General features: G+C 46.5%; 1 protein-coding gene across 3 annotated transcripts; it reads left to right on the top strand.

Moving 5' to 3' along the window:
* LOC309377589 (sodium/hydrogen exchanger 9B2-like) lies at positions 1–27417 on the top strand. Of its 3 annotated transcripts, none has more exons than XM_081925098.1 (12): positions 1–222; positions 2952–3049; positions 4103–4244; positions 5837–6007; positions 7437–7579; positions 8867–8994; positions 10031–10206; positions 14876–14982; positions 15330–15479; positions 16410–16518; positions 17585–17721; positions 24999–27417. In XM_081925098.1, the coding sequence occupies exons 2-12, from the start codon at positions 2993–2995 to the stop codon at positions 25212–25214; spliced, it is 1536 nt and encodes a 511-aa protein (XP_081781224.1). In that variant the 5' UTR covers positions 1–222; positions 2952–2992; the 3' UTR covers positions 25215–27417. The 3 variants fall into 3 exon arrangements, with proteins under 3 accessions (XP_081781224.1, XP_081781225.1, XP_081781223.1); XM_081925099.1 differs by having other exon boundaries at positions 1–258; positions 5882–6007; XM_081925097.1 differs by having other exon boundaries at positions 2–258.

The raw sequence follows: 27417 nt of genomic DNA, 5'->3' as shown, positions 1-27417 counted from the left end.
CACACCATCTTGGTTTTCATGGCTTGACAGAGAGAGGGTTGGTAAAGTCCCTGGAGAGAAATGGTCGCCTCAGAGCCAGCCTGGCGATCTGCCGCTGAAACCTAGCTTGAGGGACAGAGGTTGACTCTTCAAGGCTGCCCTCCTGCCCTGGCCACTGGAAGGTGTAAATCGGCCTCAGTGGTCAGCTATTCTGGGCCCTCTGTCTCCTCTTGCCCTCCATGGGTGAGCAGCGGCTTCTGTGTGACTTTCTGAAGACAGGTAGGGATTTATCTCTCAGAGGGCCGGCATGTGCGCTTACACTGATCCGCCGTTGAACCGGCCCACATTTGTTTAGCCGAGCTGCTTGAGATGGAAAACGTATTGCAGCTTGGCCCAGTTAATGGTTTCTTAAACCCTATTGGGTTCACTGGAAGTTATTCCCATGTAAATCAGTGCAGAGGTGACTGAGCCTACAGCCAGTGCTTTTTTCTGGGGGTAAACCAGGGGTACACATACCCCTAAACATTTTGTGAATCTAAGTTTGGCCTCATTGAGGGGCAGTATTTCAATATGAGTAGGAAAATGAGAGTATCCCTAAACATTTTTTAAGGAAAAAAGCACTGGCTACAGCCCAATCCCAAGCATGTTTACTTGGAAGTAAGGCCCACTGATTTACACACCCTAGTAAGTGTCTTAAGGGTTGTTGCAGCTTTAGTCTCAGTAAGCAAGTGTTTAGGAGGTGATCTTGATATGAAGCTTTTGAAAAGCTGTTTACAATTTTTATCCCCTCTTACCCAGGGTCCATGTTTCCTTTGGAAATGAGGCCGACACTGTGGTGTCCTTATGATATATGTTTTTTTCACACACACACAACCTGACCCTACGGTAAAGGTAAAGGTACCCCTGCCTGTACGGGCCAGTCTTGCCAGACTCTGGGGTTGTGCACCCATCTCACTCAAGAGGCCGGGGGCCAGCGCTGTCCAAAGACACTTCCGGGTCACGTGGCCAGCGTGACATCGCTGCTCTGGCGAGCCAGAGCTGCACACGGAAACGCCGTTTACCTTCCCGCTAGGAAGCGGTCCCTATTTATCTACTTGCACCTGAGGGTGCTTTCGAACTGCTAGGTTGGCAGGCGCTGGGACCGAGCAACGGGAGCGCACCCAGCCGCGGGGATTCGAACCGCCGACCTTTTGATCGGCAAGCCCTAGGCGCTGAGGCTTTTACCCACAGCGCCACCTACGATAGAGAGGTTCAAAACATTGCCCTGCAGGAGTGCCCCTTCTCTCCCATTGCTGCAGGCATTGCCCTGCAGGAGTGTCCCTTCTCTCCCATTGTACTCTCCAGCTTGCTAAGTTTAACAGACGGTTGACGCCTTTTTCACATCGATCACAACGCAGCCAACTGAAAGCCTAAAATGTTGTCCTAACAAAAACTCTAGGACTGTCTTCTAATGCTCTCATAGGTCAGGGAGGGGCTCCTTGCATTTGCTGGCTGGCACAGAGTCTTTGCTGATAACCCATCTCCCCTTGTTCTCTGCAGTTGGCCAATCTTTATGGCAATCTTTTGAACACGGGGAGTTGAGTCCAGTTATTAAGGGTCTGGCTTCCAGTTTAACTCTCCAAGCATTGATTAAATTCTAGCACTTACTAAATACAGGAATTTTGCGTGTCTTGCACCCACAAACCCTGACACCCACAAACTCATAACAATATCAGGGTTGCCATATTTCAAAAAGTGAAAACCTGGATAGAAAAGTTGTTGAGCTTGTGGCTGCAATATTCCAGATATGCCCAGGAAATTGGCCCCTACACCTTGCCAAACCACAACTATAACTCTTCATTGATTTTAGCACCCTAAGGTCATCATTGCTGCTCAAGCTTTGACAGCTATGTGGAACATTGCCACTTTGGCAAACCACTGTGTTCCCATCTGAAGTCAGTTTCTTTTACATGTCGGCAGCCTACCGAGGCTTTGTACACACTATAGGGATGTGGGTGGCACTGTGGTCTAAATCACTGAGCCTCTTGGGCTTGCTGATCAGAAGGTCGGTGATTTGAATCCCCGTGACGGGGTGAGCTCCTGTTGCTCTGTCCCAGTTCCTGCCAACCTAGCAGTTCAAAAGCATGCCAGTGCAAGTAGATAAACAGGTACCATTGTGGTGGGAAGGTAAACAGCGTTTCCATGCACTCTGGTTTCCGTCACAGTGTTCCCTTGCTTCAGAAGCGGTTTAGTGGACAAACACCGGCTCACTTGGCCTGAAAGCAAGATCAGCGTCACACCCCATAGTCATCTTTGACTGGACTTAACTGTCCAGGGGTCCTTTACCTTTTACTTTTGTACACACTATAATTTTAAAGCGGTTTACTCCTCACAGTGTTACAGCACCTCTTAAACTACAGTACCCAGAGTTCTTTGAGGGAAGGAATGTGGTTTAAAGGTATGGTGTACACAGCCTAGAAACTGTATTGGCGTGCTGACTGTGGAGGCTTCCCTCCTCTGCAGCCAGCATGGCAGCACAGACTACTAATCTTTGACTAGGTCAGGAAAAAAAAATACTTTACCCAGTTTAGTAAATATTGTTAGTTGACCTGCAAGATTTTGCTAGAGCACTGTACTAGAAAAAAAGAAACCCAAATCCAAAGATGTTCTTTCACTCAGTACAAGAGTTCATGCAACTTCAAACACATACTTGAGGCTCAGGCAGAAACTGGAGTATTGCTGTGTAACCTGCCCATTGTAGCACTGTATGAACTTGCACAGACATTTGCAAAAGAGCATTGACATTGTTTTTCCTTCTACCCTTGGTTCATTGGATCGAAATCCACTGTAATTTAGCAAGTAACCCTGTGGTTGGGAAGCTGAATGTTTAAATATTAATAGAAAGAAATCCCAATGCTGTTGGGAGTGGGGGGAAACCCTTTTAAATCAGGTAGAATATATGGCACCTGAAATACATTTTGTTTAAATCACAGGTTGGTCAGCATGTCGGAGGATGTTGTGAAGAACAGTAAGGATGGGAGGATACTTTGCAAAGACCAATAAGGTTGATTCCGAGCCTGAAATAGCTCAGGTATTTGTCAATTACATATTTTATAAATATATTGACAGTTTGGGTCAAAAATGACCCCCCCAATGAAGTATTTACCTATTTTTTAGGGAAACCGCCAAAAACAAACCCTGGACATTTTAGCCACTATCTGACAATTCCGCCAGGATGCCATAGCGAATCCTGGCTATGTCCAGGAAATTCCAGACATATGGCAGCCCTAACTAGTGGAGGCTCTTAATGTGTTTTCGAGTTTCTTTTTGAATATACAGGCTGAGCATAGGTGGATATTCACAGCTTAAGTATGCCCAATAGGACAGTTCATAAAAAACTTTTTTTTGAAAATGCCTGCTCCAGAGGTTTTATCCTACTGCACTAGGGATTATATAGCTATATCTGAAATTTCATGCATATCAGTTAATATCTTGACCCTGCTCCACTGAACTGAAATTTCAGCCCTCACGGCATAGGAAAACGGCCAAGTAAAACAGCTATTTTCGTGGAGGAGGGTCAAGATATTAACTGATATGCATGAAATTTCAGATATAGCTGTACAGTATAATCCCTAGTGTAGTAAGATAAGACCTTTGGAGCAGGCTTTTTTTTATATAAAAAAAACCAAAACGTTTTTAATGAACTGCCCTATTGCCCAAGAGAGAGGGAAGTCTACTGCCCTACACCTCTCTAGCTCTCTCTTGCCCCTCTCCAGAAAACCTGTCTGCCTCATTTGGCTCATTTTGCAGGCACACACTGCACACCAAGATTATGTCAGCTGGAACGGGGGAAAGCCTTCCTTTGCCCCATTCAAAAGAACTTTAAGAAGACCCAGTTAGTGGGTGAAATCTCACTAAGAAAAGATAGCTGCGCCTGGTAACTTTACAAAGGACAATTTAGGAGTGGTCCTTTTGATGTTATTCACCTAGTGATTTCGAAATCCCCAGTCTTGTCACGGTATATCTTCAGAAGTACCGTAAGTCCCATTGAGTTGAGTAGCACTTGCTTCTTAGGACTCTGACATTATTTGGTACGTCAATTGGTGATAATGTGTCATCCCCTGCTCTCCCCGTTTTAAATCAGGAGGAGATTCTTCCTGTAGAAAATGAAGAGGCAGCGTCACTGAAGGATTTTGAACCGCAAGTGGAAGAGGAGCCACCAGGAAAACTGCGGCAAATATGTATTTTCCCTCCACAAGGCATATTTGCTGAAATAGTAACAAATGGTATGCAAAGGGAATACAAAAGGGGAAGCGAATACAGCCACCCTTTAGTTTTCTATTGGCTATAATTGTCTTGGTTTCTTTTTTTAAAACCTAATCTTAAGGTCCAGGGTTTTATATTTAAAAAGGTATAATATCAGCTGATCAGTGGTAACTCCCCTTTTGGCAAGGGTGGAGAACTCCAGCATGTAACTAATCCCAGTGGAGACTGAAGTCACCGACAATCAGCTGATCCCTTAATTACTGGCTTTTATTCAGACATCATTCTGCTGGCCTATGGAACTGTGAATTCTGCACAGTGTCACAGCTAACAGTACTGGGATTGTTTTGATGGTCTCTGATTTGAGTGGGGACGTTGACCTTCTACAAGGCAGAAACAAACCAGAGGTTTAAGGAAGTTGCAAGGCTAATTATCCCAGGATAATTAATTGTGGGACGTCAAGCACCCTTGAGGTGAATTGGCAAGAAACATGTAAGATATTCTAACATTTTCATGTGTAGTTCTTCAGCAGGTTTGGCTCAGTTAACCTGCCTGGATATGTTTAGCCACTCGGAGGTCTTTGGAGGAAAATCAGTGTGTGATAAATCAAGTAAAACCTTCAGGAGCCTTAACCAAAACCTTCAGAACTCCACTGAAATTCTTTTGTCTGCTAAACAGACAAGATAACTGATATCCCTTCCATTTTGATCCATCAGCTCTGCAGTTCATTCCTAACTATTATTGTTGTAATCATTATTGTAAGCTTTTAAGCCTAGTCTTAATGTTCTCTCTTGTAAGTGAACTCCCAAAAGTCTATAATCCTCACTACATTTATGCAGATTTATCTTGAAAGTGGGTCATGACCAAGCACACAAAGAGACACTTTCTCCTGTAATGTGTACAGAATATGACCCAAATAATTTGATCTGCAGAAAACATCACGATTCATGCCTTGCCGCTGAGTGAAATCTCTAAAGATCCTAGATGAAAATGGTCACATAGGAGAAAGTTTTACTATTTATTAATCCATTTATATTATTTGCAGTGGTATTTATTGCTTTTGATTTTGATAGTATTCATCTCCCAGGAACAAAGAAAGAAGGATAAGTATGGAAGCTCCTTTGTGCCATTGGCTCCCTGTAACTTCTGTTTTCATTCGCCAGAGCTGTGTAGGAAATGGTTCTAAAATTGCATCTGCACTTTACAGTGCTCCCATTCTGGTGCAGCGGGAAAGAACAGAAGGGGCTGTTCTCAAACAAATAACAGTAACTGGGAGGAGATCTGAAACATCTCTAAAACCTATTTAGATTGCAGAACAACAATAAAAAAGCAATCATGCTCATCTGTGGCCTGGGTTGCATGGTAGCACATTTAGCACCATAGCTGATTTGCAACAGCCCATCATTGTTGCCTGCATGACAACAAGCATTTGACAGTAGCTTTAAATAAAGAATCAAATTAAAAGACCATTTTTAAAAAAGGCACAGAAAAGTGCATTACTAGCGCAACTTTTGTTTCTTTCATTACTTTAACCAAAAATCAGTTTTCATGAAGCTCTGAAGAATGTAACATGATTTCTGAAGGATACTAAAGCATTTCTTCCCCTGTTTTCCAGTAGCAGCAGCAGCGCTGATCTGGGCTGTTTTCTGGGCTGTTATAGGCAAGGAATGTCTTCCTGGTGGAAATGTCTTTGGACTTTTGTTCCTCTTCTTTTGTTCTTTACTTGGTGGTAAAATTATGGAGTCCATTAGAATACCTGGCTTCCCTCCACTCCCTCGTCTTTTTGGTAAGTATTGCTTTATCAGGTACCGTGCATCATCTTATTTTTACATAGACCTGGTTTTTTCAATATGACAGCAGAGTTGTCCAAATGTCAATTTAGGCTCCCATTTTATTTATGCATCATTTCAAGAGGTTTCCATTGGAGATCAGTCATAGGCTTATTTCCTTCAGGTAACCGAAATGTTACAAAAGGTATTTCTAGTTTTAAAGAGTTTCTTTGTCCATTTCCCCCCTCCAGCCAGTGAGTAATAGAGGACTCTCAAGTGTAAGCAAGATATACAGCATATTTGCATCACCCTACATACGATCCCATCCAGCCAAAAGAGGAAAAGGTGTCAGTCTTGTTAAATCCATTGAATACATGTGCTTAACTACCTCTTAGACTGAGCTGGACTTGGGTCCCTTGTATTTTGGGCAGGAGAGTGACAAAAGACAAGGAGCTCTTTGTTTAAGAAAAGCTGGTTTCTTAACATGCATATGTAAGTTGCTGTTAGGATCTTTGTATGTTGATGGTCATATACCTGCTTCATCAAGTATGTAAGTTTGAATTCCACCGATGCACAGTAAGATCAATCCCAGGGATCTCTGTGTCTTGTCAAATAGAAAAAGGAAGAATGGCATCTACCAGTCACTGTCAGTTTAAGATGGAAGGCTGTTTTTCTTCTCCATCTGAGACAACACAGAGTGGTTGGGGCAGAGAGAATCCTATCTGCATGTCCTTCTTCTTCTTCTTCTTCTTCTTCTATCGCTCGTAGTTGAGTAAGATTGTCTTCTGTAAACACAGTTTTCACAGTGAGTCCGCAAGTGACTGTGGAGGCCAATTCTGGATCTCCACGTCCTTCCACAGTGGGGACATAGGTTTCCAGGCAGGAGTTAATCATAGTAGTGAGGGTTTGCCAAGCGTGCCTTCCTCTTAGCACGGTTCTCCCTTTCGTCCCGAGTTTGAGCGTCTTCAATTGGAGCACTCGCAGGCCAGTGTTTCCCAGTTGTGGGTGAGATCTCCATGTAAATTAGATAAGTAGATACTGTTTTTCAGACTTATAAGCAGCCACAGAAAAGGGCTTGAACAGGATCTGGGCTGCAGTTCTGGAGAAGGGATCTTTTCACCTTTGACCACAGAACTGTTTCCTTGACTTAAATTCGTGCCACAGTTGTTACTTGGTACAGATTGGAGAAAAGGCATTCATATGCTGCTCTCTTCCCCAGCTGCCTGCAACTGTTACTGGTTTCCAGCAGATTAAAATTGTGAAAGGGTAGAGGGGAAAGGATTCAGCCCCTCTCCCCCAGTGATATAGCCCAATCCCAGCCCCATTCCATATTGTTATTCTGGCACACAATTTAACACTGCAGCCATTTCATCCCATGTTTTCGAAATGTTGCTTGCCGCCTGTGATGTCAGCAATGAGTGACATGCCTTTCTCTGTTCCATTTAGGGATGCTGCTCGCTGGGTTTCTCATCAGGAATGTCCCGTACACTAGTAAACTAGTCCAGATCAATGTGAAATGGGGAGCTACCCTGCGAAACATTGCCCTCTCAATTATCTTGGCTCTTGCTGGTCTTGGCCTCGACCCAGAGGTGAAGTATCAAATGGTCCTTAACACATGCAAAATCTTTATGGACACTGAGAAGTGTGGCAAAGAGCTTTCCTGGACACCACACAAAAGCAAAATAAAAGAATGTTGCCCGCAGAAAGATTGTTTATTCTTTAAACTCTTCCCGGCTCCAAATATTCACTAGATAATATGCTAGATATAATTTCTCTATCCCACCTCTCTCTAAACATCAGAGACATTTGTAGAACCCAGAAAACAGAGTTGTTACCTAGATGCCAAACCCACAGCTCTTGGATTCAAGCACCATTCTATTTAAATTTTCCATTCCTAAGGAAGAATGAAAACAGATACAGTATTTTTTATTGCGGTTGTAGTGGTATGATTTGGTACAAAAGTATGGGGGTTTTTTGCTTTGGAGCAAGCTCTGGGAAATCTTTTGGAGCAAGTTTCTTGCAATGCCAATGTACGTTTGGGGAAAATGCATCTGTGAAGGGCAACTATTGGCTAGCACCAATCCAACACACTTCTACCCCTAATCTCTGTCACTGTTTTTACATAAGTTTCTGAATTTTTTAAGGTGAAGGCTGAGCATCTTACTGAATACAATGGTACCTCGGGTTAAGAACTTAATTTGTTCCGCTTTAGTTAATGGGGCCTCCCGCTGCCGCTGCGCGATTTCTGTTCTCATCCTGAAGCAAAGTTCTTAACCCAAGGTACTATTTCTGGGTTAGCAGAGTCTGTAACCTGAAGCATCTGTAACCTGAAGCGTCTGTAACCCGAGGTACCACTGTATATTGTTACAGCTCCTGATCCACAGACCCTTTTTAAAAAATTAATTACTGTTTTATGTTTTATGAATTACTTCCACTTACGCTCTGCTTGTATATTTGTAAATGAAGGGCATTGCAAGTCTCTAATTCTCTCTCACCCAAAGGGAATTAAAATTAGATAGTGTTGCCTGTGCATGCATTCCTTAAAAAAAGAATGTGGGGGAAACTTACAAGCCCCCTAATTCTCGAAATTAAGGGTGAGACTTACTGCCAACCTAGTATGCAGTTTTCTGGAATGCATATCTGTAATGCACTTTGAAGAGTTGCGTTCACACTGCAGGAGACGAACTGAAAGGTGTACGTCTATCTTCATCCTAAACACCTTGAATCCACTTCCAATCTCCTATTATAATGCATTGTATTGTCCCATACAATCAAAGCTGAGTACAGCAGAGCAAATCTCAACTGATTTTACGTAACAGTAAAAAAGAAGTTGACAACAGTTGTTTTTTTTTAAAAAAATGTGTTTTGTCTTTCAGGCTCTGAATAAGTTGAAAGCGATCTGTTTCAGACTAAGCTTTGGTCCTTGCCTCACGGAAGCCTGTGCAGCAGCTGTCCTGTCTCACTATATCATGGACCTGCCATGGGAATGGGGGTTTATGTTAGGGTAAGAGATAACTTTGCTTTCTCTTTCTTGCAAGTGGTACATATCTTCTAGCAATACCTACAACTGCAACCTTAAACACAGCGCGCAAAGTCCCGAGCCCTGAGGGGATGCATCTTTTGGGTTCTTTAGTGTTATTAATAGGAATATGCAAGCATGGAATCTCTCCCTTCCCCTGCATTCCATTACCAGTCTGGATAATGAAGGTGCTTGAAGCGTTTCATAGAGTGGCGGCACTGAGAAACACAGAGAAGACACACTGCCAGGGCCGGGTTTAGGTTTGATGAGGCCCTAAGCTACTGAAGGTAACGGGGCCCTTTATATGTCCAGCTGTCCTTTGTCAACAACAAATTGTCACTGTTTTTTTGTGTTGAATATATGCTATGTGGTAATTTATGGACCTAATAGCAGGCATCCCCAACCTTCGGCCCTCCAGATGTTTTGGACTACAATTCCCATCATCCCTGACCACTGGTCCTGTTAGCTAGGGATCATGGGAGTTGTAGGCCCAAACATCTGGAGGGCCGCAGGTTGGGGATGCCTGACCTAATAGTCATTTGCACATGTTGCTATGCAACCAGTCCATGCAGAGTGTAGGCACCCTATATATAGAAATGAGCAAACCAGTGATGTTTTAGGGAGCAGACTAGCAGGCAGGGCCCATTACTTACATCATAGGAGCCTACACAACACAAAACACTGTTCTTGTATGTAGGTTTTATTTTATTTGTTTATTATCTTACATTTTGGAAATGTACATCCAGCTTTTTTCCCCTTTAATTTTTTTGGGGGCCCCAAGAGAGGGGGCCCTAAGCTATAGCTTGTTTAGCTTATATGTAAATCCGGCACTGCACACAGCTGTGTCTTGTTTTCCCTTTTTTGCAACATGGAGTGCATTGTTGTGATTATAGAGAGAAGGGGCGGGGAGAGACATTTATTTCCAGAAATTTCTGATACATCATCTTCTGTAAAGTTTTATCTGAATGAAGCAATGTAATGTTCCCTTCTTTCGCCAAGAGCTAATTTTGTGCCCTTTCAGGTTTGTTCTAGGTGCTGTGTCTCCTGCTATCGTCGTCCTTTCATTGCTGGTGTTGCAATCCAGAGGATATGGTGTCGATAAAGGCATTCCTACCTTGCTAATAGCTGCTGCCAGCATGGATGATATCGTGGCCATTACAGGATTCAACACCTTCTTGGGCATCGCCTTTTCCACAGGTACTGGAGCTATGCCCTAGAAATGAAAAGCCACTGCATGGACCCATTAAAAAAAGCATAGGCAGAATTGGGAGGCTGAATCTGGTGCTATTTCCCTTGAGAATAGGAGAAGGCTGACTTCAGGAACGGTTCATTATGATGTGACCTCTTCTCTAACAGAGAATATATGTTGTCAAACAGCTGTGATTGGGAGAAGGGGAATTCCATTCTATTCCCATTAAAGCGGAAATTACTTAATTTGCACTTTCTGAAATGACACACAGACTGCAGCTTGGCCATCCTTCAAACTCCACACAGCTTTTGCAGTGCAGCTTTCCAACTAAGTGCTATGCATGAAAGAGGTAGCAAAAGCAGCACATCACACGAGACAGCTGCGCTGAACTTTTCTATTTTATGTGGTAGTTCACTACAGAGGTGAGCTTTCTGAAGACCTGTTATTGAGTATCCATCCTAAGTTGTTTGCACAAAGCCTGTGGGGCGGCTATATAGTGTCTGCTTAAGCAGTGTCTTATTAGTGCCTTATTAGTGTCTTATTAAGTGCCTTATTAGTGTCTTATTAAGCACTTATTTTTATCTCTTCCTGCAGTGGTTATACAATAGCCACTGCTGAGTGAGCTAATCTGTTTGCGCAGAGATTATACGACTTCCCATCAACTGATTGTTATCCCAGGCTTTTTAGTGTGCTTTCCCATCACTTTGCTTACTACAAAAAAGTCTGCTTTTAAAAAAGAAGTAAAAGTTGGTTTGTTACGTGAAAACTTAAATTTGCAGGTATGAAGTTGAATACATCCTTCATTATAGTGACAGTCTGGAGGGAACCCAGAATTCTGGTTCTTTTTTTTTTTTAATATATTTTATTAAGGGTTTTCTTGTTTTACAGTGTAAGTGTAGTGCCTCGTATTTTTTTCCCCCCGTGTAACATTTTTACAAATCCATTTCATTTGTTGAGGCATTAGGAGGAGAAGAAAAAAGAAAAGAAAAGAAAGGAGGGTGGAGGGAGGGGAGATGGATGGGGGTAGGGTAGCGGTGTTTCTATTATGCTTAATGTATGTAGTTTGGTGTCAGCGTGCTTGTGTTATTCACTTGTGTTCCTTTGGTGGTGAGAGAGGTTGGGGTTGGCCTAGGGTGTGATTGTTTGTTTGTGATTGGCTGTGGTGATCTTTGTTTTCGTGTGTGAGTGAGGTGGGTGGGTGTTTTGGATCAAGTTAGCCATATTGATTTGTATGCTGTTGGTGGATTATTGTCATTGTCCTGTTGGGCTGTGTATGTGATAAAGGGGAGCCATACCGGGGTGAAGGTGTCTTCTTCTGTTTGTCCCCGTGTCAGTTTCAGTTTATTAGTTAATTTTTCTAGTAGGGCTGTTTCCCATACTATTTGGTACCATTGGTCCATGCTTACTCCTGACAGGTCTCTCCAGTGTCTGGTTATGGTGTTTCTGGCTGCTGAAAGTAGGTGGGTTATGAGTTCTTTGTGGTGTAAATGGGCATTGTTGTCTTGGAAGATGTTTAGTAGGGCCAATTCTGGGGTGAAGTCTAATACTTGCTTTGTTATTTTACATATTTCTTGTATGGCTGTTGTCCAGAATAGTTGGATTTTGGGACACTCCCACCACATGTGGAGGTATGTGCCTGAGGAGGTACACCCTCTCCAGCATTTTGGTGAGGTTCCTGGGTGTATTAGCGCTAGTTTCCTTGGTGTTAGGTACCACCTGTAGGTGAGTTTCAGTGTGAGTTCTTTTCTTTTCGTTGATATGGATTTAAAGGGGGGTTTGGACCACATTCTGGTCCATTGAGTGGGGTTAATCTCATAGCCTATGTCATTCTCCCATTGTTTTTTGATTGCGTCTAGGGGATTTGCGGGATTTTGGAGTAGTATTTTGTATATTGCGGATACCGTCCCTTTACCATTTCCCTTTGTTGTTAGGAGGAGGTTTTCAAAGGTTGTCAGGGGCCTAGTTGCTGCTGATTTTACTGTTGGGTTGTTTAAGAGGGCATGTAGTTGGTGTCGTGTTAACCAGGTCATTTGGGTGTCTTCTAGTTTGTCTTGTATTTCTTGTTTTGACAAGGGTTTGTTATTTTTATAAAAGTCTATTAGGCGATATAAGCCTTTGGTTCGCCAGACTTTTATCTGGAGGTTTTGTGCTGCATGGTGGAATAATGGGTGGTACGCCAGGGGGATTAGTGGGGATGGGGTTGGGGATAGTTTGCCTATTTGTGTTTTCCATGCTTTGAGCATGGTCTGTGTGTACCTGTTAAGTGTTGTGGGAATTTTCTTTAGTTTGTTTGGGAGGAGTGGGTATGTTGTGGTGCAGGTATTTTCGATTGTGTCCCTCTCTAGGTGTACCCATTGTTTTGTCTCATCTTCTAGTATGTATGGAATTATATGACGTATTTGGTTGGCAATGTAATATGCTTCTATGTTGGGGATTCCCCATCCTCCTTCTGAGGTGGGGAGGTGCAGGTATTTGGGGCTTATTCTTGGTTTTTTATGTGAGAAGATGAAAGAGTGTAGTTTTCTCTGCCAACTGCGGAGTTGGGTTGAGGGGATCCAGATTGGGAGGGTTTGGAAGAGGTAGGTTAGTTTTGGGAGTGTGATCATTTTGATCATGGCTATTTTGTCTGAGAGTGTGAAATTCGTGTTATTCCATCTCTTTAGGTCTTTGTTAATTTGTCGCCACAGGGGCTTGTAGTTGTGGAGGTACAATTTGTTGAGGTTTCTGGTTATTTGTACCCCTAGGTATCTGAACTTGGTGTGGCAGAGTTTTATTTTGGTGACCTTCATGAGCTCTTTTTGGGTGTGAGGAGGGGTGTTGAAGCACATAGCTTCTGACTTTGTAAAATTTACCTGTAGGCCCGACACCATTGCAAATTTGTTGAGTTCTCTGATTAGGGAGGTTGCTGTGCTTATGGGGTCTGGTGTTGTCACCATTAGGTCATCTGCAAACAGCCCTAGTTTATAGGTTCTGCCTTTTATTTCCACTCCCTTGATGTCTGTGGTTCTGAGCTGAATTACACCAGCTTTGTCTTTCCTCTTATATTCATTTTTGCACATTAGAAACTGTAGAACAATCACAGCAGACGAGCGCAGTTTCTTTTTTTCTTTTACTTCTGCTGTGGTACAGTGGCTGCCACCTGCTGGACAGAGAACCAATTGCAACGCTTGCATAGAATCATCAAACCTTAGAGTTGGAAGGGACCCTAAGGGTCATCTAGTCCAACCCCCAGCAATGCAGGAACCTCAGCTAAAGCATCCAGGACAGATGGCCATCCAACCTCTGTTTAAAAACCTCCAAGGAAAGAGAGTCCGCCACCTCTTGTGGGAGTCTGCACAAAGCCTCTCAATTCAGTAGTTGCTTTTTAAAACAAAAACAAAGATCTCTGGAAGACATACTCTTAACTCTGTCTGCTTTCTATCTTGAAAATACTCTTCAGGACATTTCTTCTCTCTGCGCTCCTCATTTCTCCTCTGGTAACTACTGTGAATGCATGACCTGCTGTCTGTCTGCAGACACTGCAGTCGTCTGCAAGGGATTCCCACACGACAAGGTTGATGTTGCCAGCCTTCATGTCTCATTTGCAGACATCTTTATAGTGCAGAGGGACGCGGGTGGCGCTGTGGGTTAAACCACAGAGCCTAGGACTTGCCAATCAGAAGGCCGGCGGTTCGAATCCCCGCAACGGGGTGAGCTCCCGTTGCTCGCTCCCTGCTCCTGCCAGCAGTTCGAAAGCACATCAAAGTGCAAGTAGATAAATAGGTACCGCTCTGGTGGGAAGGTAAATGGCGTTTCCGTGCACTGCTCTGGTTCGCCAGAAGCGGCTTAGTCATGCTGGCCACATGACCCGGAAGCTGTACACCGGCTCCCTCAGCCAACAAAGCGAGATGAGTGCCGCAGCCCCAGAGTCGGTCACGACTGGACCTAATGGTCAGGGGTCCCTTTACCTTTACCTCATAGTGCAGAGTTGGTTTACCAGCAGGCCTGGTGCCTGAAACCAGCTTCCCGAAAACCACATCCTTTGGGATCCTGCCATGTTCCATTCTGTGTACAGGACCAAGCAAGGTGTAGACCATGGGTAGGCAAACTAAGGCCCAGGGGCTGGATCCGGCCCACTTGTCTTCTAAATCCAGCCTGCGGACGGTCTGGGAATCAGCGTGTTTTTACATGAGTAGAATGTGCCCTTTTATTTAAAATGCATCCCTGGGTTATTTGTGGGGCATAGGAATTCATTCACTCTTTTTTTCTTCAAAATGTAGTCCGGCCCCCCACAAGGTCTGAGGGACAGTGGACCGGCCCCCTGCTGAAAAAGTTTGCTGACCCCTGGTGTAGACGCTGCTGAGACAGAAGTGTGAACAAACTGGGAATGTGGGTTTGAAGTGAATTAAAGCTCTGTTGCCCTATCACAACAACTCCACTTTTTTGAAGGACTTTAGGAAAGTGAGGGGGCGGGGAAGGCACCGAAAAGTGTGGGATGAACTAATGATTAATGGGAATAATATAACCACTGCTCAAGCAAATAAGGATTAATGCTCATTGCCACATAACCACAAACAAATTAGAACTCATGCTCAGCAAAGGCCAGACATAATCTATCCTCTGCATAAACTTTATGCAAGCAAAGCAGGAAAATGAAAATCTGTGTTTACACCCTTTTCTTCTGTTGTGTCCAAAAAGGCTCTGTCTTCAAGAGTATCCTCCGTGGTTTAATAGAAGTTGTAATCGGCGCAGGAGCTGGTGGCCTTCTGGGAATTTTTATTTGGTACTTTCCAAGCAAGGATCAGGTGAGAAAGGAAGCTGCTGGAAAGTTTCAGCCTTGCATCTCATCAAGGAGAAGTGGTAGGGGAATGATGCAAAAGACACTATCCATGTCCTTGTTTATGACTGTTGAGAATGTGATCCAGAGATTGTCAATGCTACAAAATCACTCTTTCCCAAGGATGTGAATCCTCTGTGACTCTGTTGGGGGGGGGGGGTGAGGATCTTCCAGTCATTGCTGATTTTGTCCTAAACGGAGGACTCATTTGTAGATTTTTAAATTAACATTATGATTCCATCAATTTAGGGCAGTTTCTTAGTAATGCTATAGTAAGATTTTAAAGATACTTTCTGTTTTCTTCCCTGGTCTTAGACATATGTTGTGTGGAAGAGAGCATTCTTTGTGTTGGGTCTCTCTGCTTTTACTCTTTTGAGCTGCAAGCATTTTGGCTTTCCTGGATCTGGAGGCCTCTGCACAATTGTCTTGTCATTTCTCGCTGGGCTGAGATGGTCTGTGGAGAAGGTGAGCATTCTGCAAACATAATGTTGTTGTTTAGTTGTTTAGTCGTGCCTGACTCTTCGTGACCCCATGGACCAGAGCACGCCAAACACTCCTGTCTTCGCAAACATCATAATAATAATAATAATAATAATAATAATAATAATAATTTATTTTTACCCCGCCCATCTGGCTGGGTTTCCCCAGCCACTCTGGGTGGCTTCCAACAAAGACCAAAAATACATTAAAATATCACACATTAAAAACTTCTCTGAACAGGGCTGCCTTCAGATCTCTTCTAAATGTCAAGTAGTTGTTTATCTCTTTGACATCTGATGGGAGGGCCTTCCAGAGGGTGGGGGCCACTACTGAGAAGGCCCTCTGCCTGGTTCTTTGTAACTTCACTTCTTGCAGTGAGGGAACCGCCGGAAGGCCCTCGGCACTGGACCTCAGCGCCCGGGCAGAATGATGAGGGTGGAGACACTCCTTCAGGTATACTGGGCCGAGGCCGTTTAAAGCTGAGAACTCAGGAACAGATTTGTGTGAAGGAGAGAACTCAAGTTGGACTCCTTTAGCATCAAGGGCAAGATAGAAATGTAATACTATGAATGACAACAACTACAACTACAAAATATGCTAGTTATTCATAGCTTAAACTGAATAGAAGTTAAAAATTTCTAGAAATTTGGGGAAAATGGGTACAAATTGAAAAGTGGTTCCTTAAACAAAATTAATGTTGGACACATTGATCAATTACACAGCTAGTTTGTGGGGAAAAGAATTCCAGAATCCACAGCCGGTCAGCACCTGTATTGATCAGGATGAACCAACATGCCGCAGAATAATATATTATGCTATGTAATTGCTTGTTACGTTAAAAATTGTTTTAAAGATCTAATAAGAAAGAATAATACTAGTTCTTGTAACACTTTGTGTTCACTCTTCATCTTGCAGAAAGCAGTGGAAGAGATTGTTAGAATTGCCTGGCAATTTTTCCAACCCTTTCTGTTTGGTTTAATTGGGGCCGAAATATCCGTTGTCTCTCTCGGACCAAAAATGGTTGGTAAGTCTGCTAACCTGTGCTGGCAGGGGTGCCAACTTGAATAAGACATTGCGGGAGGAGGGGCAGGTAAGCCCCGTCATGCATAATTGATCACATGATGCAACACACACACACACCATTTAAGTGACAATGCCCATCAAGTTGTGAGTGGCCCGGCCCCCTCAAATATTTTATTAGGGACTCAGCCTCTAGAAATTGGCTCCTACACACTGATGAGTAGGGCTATAGTCCCTTAAAAAGGTAAAGGACCCCTGACACTTAAGTCCAGTCACAGACGACCCTGGGGTTGCGGCGCTCATCTCGCTTTACTAGCCAAGGGAGCCGACATTTGTCCACAGACAGTTTTTCCGGGTCATGTGGACAGCATGACTAAGCTGCTTCTACCGAAACCAGAGCAGCGCACGGAAATGCTGTTTACCTTCCCACCGGAGTAGTACCTATTTATCTACTTGCACTTTGATGTGCTTTTGAACTGCTAGGTTGGCAGGAGCTGGGACTGAGCAATGTGAGCTCACCCCATCGCAGGGATTTGAATCACCGACCCGATTGGAAAGCCCAAGAGGCTCAATGGTTTAGACCACAGCGCTACCCTCGTCCCTTAGAGGACAGCTAATAGAGCATCTCCTCCAAAGCTGAACAAGCATACATTTCCATAAGTGAATGGGCAGAGCAATACCCTGGAGACAACAGAGCAGAGGGTCAACTGCTGCATCCCAGCCCCTGCTGCTTGTGTGATCCACAGCAGAAGGTGGCAGGCTGGAGTGGCTTCTTTCCCCATTTTTCACTGTGGCAGCTTAAAATATACTCAGAGTCCTGAAGTGATTTCATGCTCTTTATTGCTAGCGTAGGGGACATAGGGAAGTCCAAATGGCCCACACAGTTCTATTCCCTAACATCTTGCAACTGCTCCCCACCGTCTCAGTTGGCCACCTCACTCTCACTTAATGTTAGGGCTTTGTCCTGCTGACGCATCACCCCGCTTTTGACTTTTGTTCCTAATAAGATGAGGATGAGGGCTGATTTCCCCCTGAGAGGAATAATGAAGTATATATCCCTCTGCCTACAGGGTTTTGTATGATCACAATGTGTTTGGCTCTCATGATACGAGTTACTGCTACATTCCTGTTGGTGAGTTTTGCTGGCTTGAACTTCAAAGAGAAAACATTTATCGCGCTGGCATGGATCCCCAAAGCAACTGTCCAGGTAGAGTACGCCTATATAGGAGACCCTGTTTCTTCTGCAGAAAAGATGCTAAATCACCCACCATGGTGCGCTACTCTAGGTGGGAAAGGCGTATTGCTTTTGACTCTTGCAAGCAACCTGATAATCGGCTTCCTTACTCCATAGGTTAATTTCTTTCTCTTTCTGAAGTGTTTTCTGTCACAGCTCTCTTAGGAGATCACTTTCCCCATGCATACAGATTTGACTTCAAAAGTGATCTCACTAACAGAAGCCCCTTCTGTTGACCCCAAAAGCATTGTTTTTACTTTGGGGAGATGCCATTTTGCTTCCTAATACACAAATTCAGCAACCCAGTTGTCACGGCCACCCAGGACGGGTCCCAGCTCACAAGAGACCTCACTCCGTTGCAGTTTATTAACAGGAAAAGTTTATTGAAGATTTCTGCTTCTCGTACAGTTCAGCATCGTGGCCGCACGTCTGTCACGTTAGACCGCTGAAGTCCCCTCTGACTCCTCCCCTCTTCCACACCAACTTAATAGCCTGGCTCTAGACCACCTCTTCCTCTCCTTTCTTTTCCGCAGGGTCTTCCTGCCCCCCTGGGTTCCCTCTCTCCGTGACTCGCCTGAGGCTGAATCCTCTGCCGCCTCTTCCCCCCTCCTTCTGGCTTTAGGGCCGGGCTCCTCCCCTGAGCTCTCTCCACTTCCGCGCCCCTCTACGTTTGAACTTGGCGCGCGTACGTTGCTGCTGACCTTTCTTTCGACCGCTACACCACCCCTTGTTCTGCTCTCCACCCTTTCCGGCTGAACACCTTGCTCCAACCCCCTTTCTCTGTTCTCTCCTAATCCTGCTCCCTCCGAGAGGCTGACGACTCCACCCCCTTTACTCCGTTCCGGCTGAGACGCCTCTTGCTGCGTCTGTCTTCCACTGGGCTCCTCTCCGCTTCTCCCTTCTCCTCCCTTTTGCTTGATTAAGGTAACCCCCTTTTGAGAATCCTCTGACTCGCTGCTCAGACTCGTGGATTCCCTCAGAATTCCGTCATCTTCTTCCTCATCCTTCTGCCCCTCCTCCCACTCGCTCTCCGTCTCCTCTGTCATCTCCTCCTCTCTCCCAGAAACCCTGACATCCATCCCCCCCTCGAAGCCCCCCCTTCCCCCCTCCCGCTCGCCGGGTGCAGGTTGAGGAAAACGTGGTTCTTCCGGGGTCGGTTCAGGATACAAGTTGTCCACTTCAACGTTCTCCTCTGTCATCTCCGTATATGTGTGTTCGAACTCGGGTTCCCCACCCACAGACCTCACAGTCTCTTCCTCCATCACCGCTTCTCCTGGCGCTGCCTGCCAAGGACCTACCATCCATCTCTGACTCCATGCCTCCCTTGGCTGATCCACCCACCAACAAGGGCCTGTCTCCTCCCCCCCCAGTCTCGGATCCCTGGTCGGGCTTGTTTCGGGCGTATGGCCCTCGGGTGAGGAGAAACCCTCGAACGTGCTGTCTGACAAAGTGGGCGTGAAAAGCCAATCATCAAAATACTCCTCGGGCATGGGCTTGTGCGGAAAAAGTGCATGGAACTCCTCCTTCAACAGGGGTTCGTCCAACGCGTAACCCGGCACCCAGCTATTGGCAGAGGCCGGAGTGCCTTCCCTGGCTAGAAAATATTCAACTCCCTCCTCCCCCCATCTCGAGTCCAGTATCTCTGTGACCTCGTTAAGAGGTTCTGGTCTTGGCGATTCCCCCCCCTCAGGCGCCCTCCTACGTGGCTCTGGGAGTGCTCCTGACTCTTGAAACCTGTGTGGGGTTTTGTAGGGAGTGAGCACCGACCTATGAAAGACCGGGTGCACCCTGGAACCCTCCGGAAGGGCTAGACGAAAAGCCACCGGATTGATCTTAGCCTCAACTTGATATGGCCCTAGCTGCCTGTGTCCTAACTTCTTCTTGGCCAATGACCTGGCCGGCATCGCGTGGGCTGCTAACCACACCCAGTCCCCAATCTGGATGTCCTCTCCCGCCCTCCTGTGCTTATCGGCCTGCACCTTATACGCCTGTTTTGCCAGCTCCAAATGTCTCCGCAGCTCCTCGTGCACCTCTTGCAACTCCGCTGCAAACTGGTCGGCATCTTGAGGCCCCCCCCTTCCTGGTGCCGCAAATCTCGGGAAGGTTCTGGGATGACGGCCATTGTTCGCGAAGAAAGGCGTCACCCCGGTGGATGCGTGTTTCGTGTTGTTGTAGGCGAATTCAGCCATCGGCAGATAGTCCACCCACGCCGCAGGTCGCTGGTTGGCGTAGCACCGCAGGTACTGCTGCATGATCGCGTTGACCCTCTCCGCTTGACCGTTGGTTTGTGGATGTCTCGCCGATGTCAGGTTGATTTTGACGTGCAAGATGCCCAGAAGCTTTCGCCAGAAAGTGGAAACAAACTGGCGCCCCCTGTCGGACAAGACGGACTGCGGAAGTCCATGCACTCTGAAGACGTGATCGATGAAGAGCTTTGCGGTCTGTTCTGCCGTCGCCACCTTGGCACAAGGGATGAAATGCGCCATCTTGGTGAACAAGTCCACCACCACTAACACCGCCGTCTTACCTCTGGAGCTGGGCAGGTCCGTAACAAAGTCCAACGCTACCCTCTCCCACGGTTGCTGCGGTGTCTCCAGCGGTTCTAGCAATCCCGCCTGCTTCTGGTGCACTGGTTTGGACCTCTGGCAGATATCACACCTGGCGACGTAGTCCGCCACCTCTCCTCTCATCTGGGGCCACCAAAAGTCTCTAGCCACCAACTCCATCGTCTTCTCTTTGCCGAAATGGCCTGCACTAGGGGCGTCATGCAATTGTTGCAGAACCTTGGCTCGAAGATCGTCGGTGGGCACGTAAAGGGCACCCTTACGAGTCAAAAGTCCATCTTGCAATTGGAACTCATCGTTGTCTCGCGACCCTCCGCGTAGCTCCTCCATCTTGGACTGTGCAAACTGATCCCTTTGCAACGCGCGTCGCACCGCGTCCAGGTCGACTGCGATGGTAGCGCACGTCCACGCCTGCGGTGCGAAAATGTGCTTTGCTGCGATTGGAGCTGCTTCCTCCAAGTATTGCGGCTTTCGGGACAGCGCGTCTGCAATAACATTGGAGTCTCCTGGAATGTATTCTATTTTGAAGTCGAAATCCGCAAAGAACTCCGCCCAGCGCATGTGTCGCTGGGTCTGTAACTTAGCCGTCCGCCAATACTCTAAGTTCTTGTGATCCGTGCGGACTTGCACCGTGTGCTTGGCTCCTATTAAGAAGTGTCGCCACGCTTTGAAAGCTGCATGAATGGCCAACAACTCCCTGTCCCATATGGTATAATTGCGCTCCGTCTTGCTGAGCTTCCGGGAGTAGAACGCACCCGGTCTCCAGTTGCCTTGTGAATCCTCTTGCAAAAGAACGGCCCCAACCGCTCTGTCTGACGCATCGGTCTCTACCCGCATGGGTCTGCCGGGATTCACGTGGAGCAGCTGCTCTTCGGAGGCGAAAAGACCTTTAAGCGTCCGGAAGGACCGCTCCGCTTGTTCGGTCCAGACGAACTTCTTCTTCTTGGAACTGAGGGTGTCAGTGATAGCCGCCGTCGCGTTCGCAAAACCTTTAATAAACTTGCGGTAAAAATTGGCAAAGCCGATGAACCTCTGGACCTCTTTCCGATTTCGAGGGCTTTTCCAGTCCAACAGCGCTTGAACCTTAGCCCTGTCCATGGCCAGTCCCTCGTCGGACAACTTGTAGCCAAGGAAATCAACCTCTCTGACATCAAACTGGCATTTTTCCAACTTGGCGTACAGCCTGTGGTCCTTCAGCCTCTGCAGGACCTCCCTCACGTCCTTATCGTGATCCTCCGGCGATTCCGAGAAAATCAGGATATCGTCGAGAAAGCAGACACACTTCTTGTAGAGGAGACCTGCTAGCACGTGGTGCATAAATGCTTGAAAAACGTGGCTGCCATTTTGGAGACCGAAAGGCATGACTCTGTATTCGTATGTGCCCAGAGGGGTGAACATGGCGGTCTTCCACTCATCTCCTTTCCGGATGCGGATGAGATTGTAAGCTCCACGTAGGTCCAGCTTGGTGAAAATCTTGCCCCTCCTGACGGTCGCTAAAAGGTCGTCAATCTTGGGCATGGGGAAAGCTTTGGGCTTAGTCAAGCTGTTTATGAACCTGTAATCCACTATAAGCCTTTTTTGGGGCGTGTTTTTCTTCTTCACAAAGAACACAGGGCTGCCACCCGCTGCTTTAGATTCCTGGATGAAACCTCGCTTGAGGTTATGGTCTATGAACTCCCGAAGCTCTTGCATCTCGTCTTCCGACATGGAGTACAGCTTGGCAGCAGGCAGTTGCGCCCCTGGCACTAAATCAATCGCGCAGTCGTAAGGTCTGTGAGGCGGCAACTTGTCAGCTTCCTTCTCACAGAAAACCTCCAAGAAGTCCTGGTATTTGTGAGGCACTGTTTGCACCATACCCAGATGCAACTGCTGCTCGGCTTCTCCTCCCTGATCGGTCTGAAAGCAATGCTGAGCACAATACGATGAACAAAAGGTGATCTGCCGCTGGTACCACGCAACCGCGGGACTGTGCCTCTCCAGCCAACTCATGCCTAACACGATGGGTGTGTCCGATAAGTGGGTGACATTGAAACTAATAAGTTCTCGATGGTTGCCAATCTGCATCATCATGGGAGGGGTTTGCTGCACCACTTGCCCCCCCAGCAACTTCCTGCCGTCTACCGTGACCACGTTTAGAGGCGTCGTTGCAGGCAGGAGCGCCATGTTGTGCTGCTTAACGAACTGCAGTCCCACGAAGTCGGCGTTGCTTCCCGAATCGATCGTTATTGGAACCTCGAGGAGTCTCCCATCAGGCAACTGGAGTGTTGCTGTGAGCAGAACTGCCGGTCTGGGAGGCAAAGGGTCCACGCTCTGCAGTGATGCTGGGGGCTTGTCTACAGATCCGCCTGGCTGAGCCCCAGTAGCTCTGCTTCCAGCCAGGCACTGTCGTTTCCCTGAAGCTGCTCCCCTGGTTGCACCTCTGCTGTTACAGTTGCCAGTGCTGCAGTGTGCTTCTGGAGCCTCTGGGGGCACTCTTTCGCCATATGGTGCGCACTGTCACAGATGTAACACTTCCTGGTTCCTCTAGGAGGCTTCGCTTTGGCTGCACCAGGGACAGGGCTCTGGGATGGCTTCTGAGCCCTAGCACCACCAATCTCCATTGGCTCCTCGCTGTCCTTCCCCATTGGCGAGGGGTGCGCACGGCTGAAATCCCTGTGCACAAAAGGGAGAGTCCTCGCTTGCGCACGCGCTTGGGGCCCGTCCTCCTCGTGCCACGGACGTCCCTCATGTCGAATTCCAATAGCTAAAGCCCGTTGCACCACGTCTTCTAGGGTCTGGGGTCTGTCCCCCCTAGCGATCTCATCCTTGATGGGGGGGCTCAATCCCTCCCAAAAAAGATCTCTGACCGGCTTACTGTCCTTTGGCCAATCTAAGGCGGTGAGCAATGCAAAAAATTTAGAGTGGTATTGGCGCACAGTCGCTTTCCCCTGCCTCAGCCCGTGCATTTGACGGCGCGCAATGTCCACATCCACAGAGGATTGAAAACAAGAATCCATCGCTTTGATGAACGCAGTTGAATTGCGACGGGCCGGTCCATCTTCGCGCCACAGATTGCGTAGCCAAGCCCTGGCCTCCCCATGCAGGTGCGAAACAATGAACCCCACTTTCTCCTCCTCATCTTTAAAATCGTGACGGAGTAAATGCAGTGCATATACGACGTCCGCTCTGAAATTGGGATAGTCTTGCAAGTTGCCATTAAAATGCGGAACCAGGGCACCCCCCCTCCGTCCAAGCGCAATGCCCTCCGCTCTGGAACCTGGGGCCCCCGCCCTGTCCGCGTGTTCCCACCTTGCCTGCAAATCCTGGCACGTCTTCTCCAAGTCGTCATTCTTCTTCTGCGAAGCAATGACTGCCGATGTGAGAGCGGTAACCTGATCCCGCAGTGCAACCAGCTGCTCCTCAGCGCTCATGGCTGCTCCCGTTCGTGAGCTTCGCAAAAAAAAATTTTTGCTTTCTGAGAGGGGACTTACTGTCACGGCCACCCAGGACGGGTCCCAGCTCACAAGAGACCTCACTCCGTTGCAGTTTATTAACAGGAAAAGTTTATTGAAGATTTCTGCTTCTCGTACAGTTCAGCATCGTGGCCGCACGTCTGTCACGTTAGACCGCTGAAGTCCCCTCTGACTCCTCCCCTCTTCCACACCAACTTAATAGCCTGGCTCTAGACCACCTCTTCCTCTCCTTTCTTTTCCGCAGGGTCTTCCTGCCCCCCTGGGTTCCCTCTCTCCGTGACTCGCCTGAGGCTGAATCCTCTGCCGCCTCTTCCCCCCTCCTTCTGGCTTTAGGGCCGGGCTCCTCCCCTGAGCTCTCTCCACTTCCGCGCCCCTCTACGTTTGAACTTGGCGCGCGTACGTTGCTGCTGACCTTTCTTTCGACCGCTACACCACCCCTTGTTCTGCTCTCCACCCTTTCCGGCTGAACACCTTGCTCCAACCCCCTTTCTCTGTTCTCTCCTAATCCTGCTCCCTCCGAGAGGCTGACGACTCCACCCCCTTTACTCCGTTCCGGCTGAGACGCCTCTTGCTGCGTCTGTCTTCCACTGGGCTCCTCTCCGCTTCTCCCTTCTCCTCCCTTTTGCTTGATTAAGGTAACCCCCTTTTGAGAATCCTCTGACTCGCTGCTCAGACTCGTGGATTCCCTCAGAATTCCGTCATCTTCTTCCTCATCCTTCTGCCCCTCCTCCCACTCGCTCTCCGTCTCCTCTGTCATCTCCTCCTCTCTCCCAGAAACCCTGACACCAGTGAATTATAATGGTAACAATACTGATAACTTGACCCATACAGCAGCGACAGCCCAGGCCTCCCATTTTGCAAGTCAGAAGCTGATTATCATTTCCCCACAAGCTGGATTGAGCCCCAGGGTCTCCAAATTTAAGAAGGGCCACAGTGAACTGTGATTGTAAGGCTATTCAAATCTGGCTCCTGTAAGTCCTGAACTGGCCAAATGAAAGAATCCTGCTTGCACTCTAATATTAGTCAATGAAGTTCATGGAGTGAAAGGGGTTTCCTTTCCCTCGCAACCGCAGCAGCACTGTCTGTTCAGGAAGGCCCCCTCTAATTCTCCAGAAAGGCTTCTTTGTGGGGTGCAGGTAGCTTCAGAAAGGGGGACATGCCAACAGGAAACTTTCCTTCTGTGACTATAACATGTGATCCAATTCAATGTCCTTTCCACCCCCCTTCCCTGCAGGCTGCAATTGGTTCTGTTGGTTTAGATACAGCCCGAGAGCTGAAGGACCCAGTCCTAGAACATTATGGCCTGACCATCTTGACAATAGCTTTCCTGGCAATCCTGTTAACAGCTCCAACTGGGGCTCTGATCATTGGCCTGGCAGGACCCAAACTCCTTCACAAGACTGACTTGGGCGATGAAGAAGATGGGGGGAAAGCATCTTCGCCAATATAGGGAAGTGTCAGGGAATACCTAAATCGGAACTCCAGGCTTCCAAGAAATCACAGTGCCCTATAGTGGCATACAGTTGTCTGAAATCCCATGTGGAATGCATTGTAGGTCCTGCTAAAACAGCAACCCAAGTAGAGGAGAATATAGTTACATTAAATCAGCATCCAGGTGTTCCTTCATCCTTCACACAGGAATTTTGAATGACTGCAGCCACAAGTGGAGTAAATCAGTGGCCTGGTTCAAAGAGACAAATGCCAGCAGGGCATGAGAAAGCATTTAGGGTGGCTCCATGAAGTGTCACTGGAAGTTTATTCAGTGGTCTCAGCAGAAAGACATGCCAGAAGCACCAATCCCATCAGTAAATAATCAAGAGAAAGTTCATAGACTTTACAACCAATGGTCAAAGCTCCCAATGGCTTCTCCAGTAGCCAAAGGCAGCTATGTTCTGGCAATAGATATGCAGTCTTTGGGACCATCCAGGGAGAGTGATGTTACAAATATTGTAATGGTGCAGTGGACAGTTGTGGATTTTGCACATGGAACAAAGAAAGTTCATCAAAGTTTGTCCATGTATTAGATACTAATCTGGCTGGTCTGGCATTGCAAAGATTCATATTGTCTGCCATCGTTTCCCTATCTACACGTTATAACGTTAAAACAGCAACAACAACCCAGCGAAAGTAGTAGCTTCAGAGCAGCCTGCAGCAATACATTGGCCTCTTTGACCTAATGGGTTGAACTGGATCCAGGAAGAACTGTTGGAGTCTTTTTGGCTTCTTAAGAATATACTTGCAGAGGAGAGAAGAATGAGGGCAGCAGGAAATGACTACTATTGGATGAAGGATGTGTGATCCTGCTGGGATTATTATTTTTATGGCTTTTACAGTTGCTGGCAATCACCCATATATGTGTGTTCTGTAAAATGAAAGGGTTGCTGAAGTTTCAGAGGATACATGAGTTTTAGGACTCAAAAAACTAGATACTAGCAAAACTTGAGTCAAGAGCTGCACATGAACCTTAGAATGCTGTCTCCAATTTAACAAGTGTGGGGAGTGTATTACTTTAAAGATTTTGCAGATCCATACATATGTCATTTAGGAAAACCTTTTTTTCCATTCTCAGTTTCTCCATACCCATGAATATTGCATGGGTGTGTGTGTGTTTTTTTTAAGAGCAATGTTGGGCATGGGTTAGAAAGAAATTGGGGTTTTCCCCAACCCTTCAGACCCAGTGGCGATGAAGTCACTGCTCCATAAGATGCTGCAATTCCTTTGAAAACTATTGAGGGCTTTGTACTACCTAAACAAAACTGCTCACAATTCCTCCAGTACACCCAGTTTGTTTGGTTTTTTTAAATGCTCACAGTTTTTTTGCTGACTGCTTTGTAAAAACAAAACACCAGAGGATCTTTAATGCAGATCAGGTGAGTGTGGAAAGCTGTATTATCTGCATTTTTATCGCTTGTGGCAAAAGCAGTGCTTTTAAAACTTTTGTATGGAGGCGTACATGAGTGTCAAATGGCATAAGAGAGCCCCCTGCATCACATTGCTAATCATATTATTTTAAGGGGAAAGTTTTAAAATGGAACTTTCCCCTATCCCTAGCTTTGATTTCCACTACAAATACTCAAGGGCGATAATATTGGCATAGTGTACTGAGAGCTGCCATCTGTTGGGAAAGAGAAACATAATGCTAAAAAAAATGCACTTTACTGCGATGTTTCACCAGAGGGAGCAAAAGGCTCAGACATGCATTGTTTTCCTCCATTTTGGTCTTGGAAGATAGAGTCTGAGTCTTCCCTGCACACTCAGATCTGATTTCTACAATAAGTCTTTTAATGTTCCTTGGGTAGACATAAGAGTTATTTTTTACAACAAAGACAAATGTCCAGTAGTCATTTTCTAAAACCAGAGCCGAAAGCCACCTTCCAGCAACCTTTAACTCTGGCAAGGTGTGAAAAGTAATGTGGAATCAGATTGCTGAATCTGGCTGTCAGTTATACAGAAGGCACCATGTCTCTACAGCAAGCTGAACTCAAGTCCCTTACTTGAAGTGCCTTCCAGGTGCGAATTCCTGAATTGGCAAATTTGCACCTTTTGCTCAACAGCAGCAGCAGTTACAACTGGATTTGCTTTCTTTCTAGTGCATGACCACTTTGATACTGGGAAATGTAAAAAAAGAAAAGAAATAAATGTCAATGACTTTA

Source organism: Podarcis melisellensis (genome assembly GCF_964234715.1).
Source record: "Podarcis melisellensis genome assembly, chromosome: 9".
Lineage (NCBI taxonomy): Eukaryota > Metazoa > Chordata > Lepidosauria > Squamata > Lacertidae > Podarcis > Podarcis melisellensis.
This window is presented reverse-complemented; position numbering and strand designations above follow the sequence as displayed.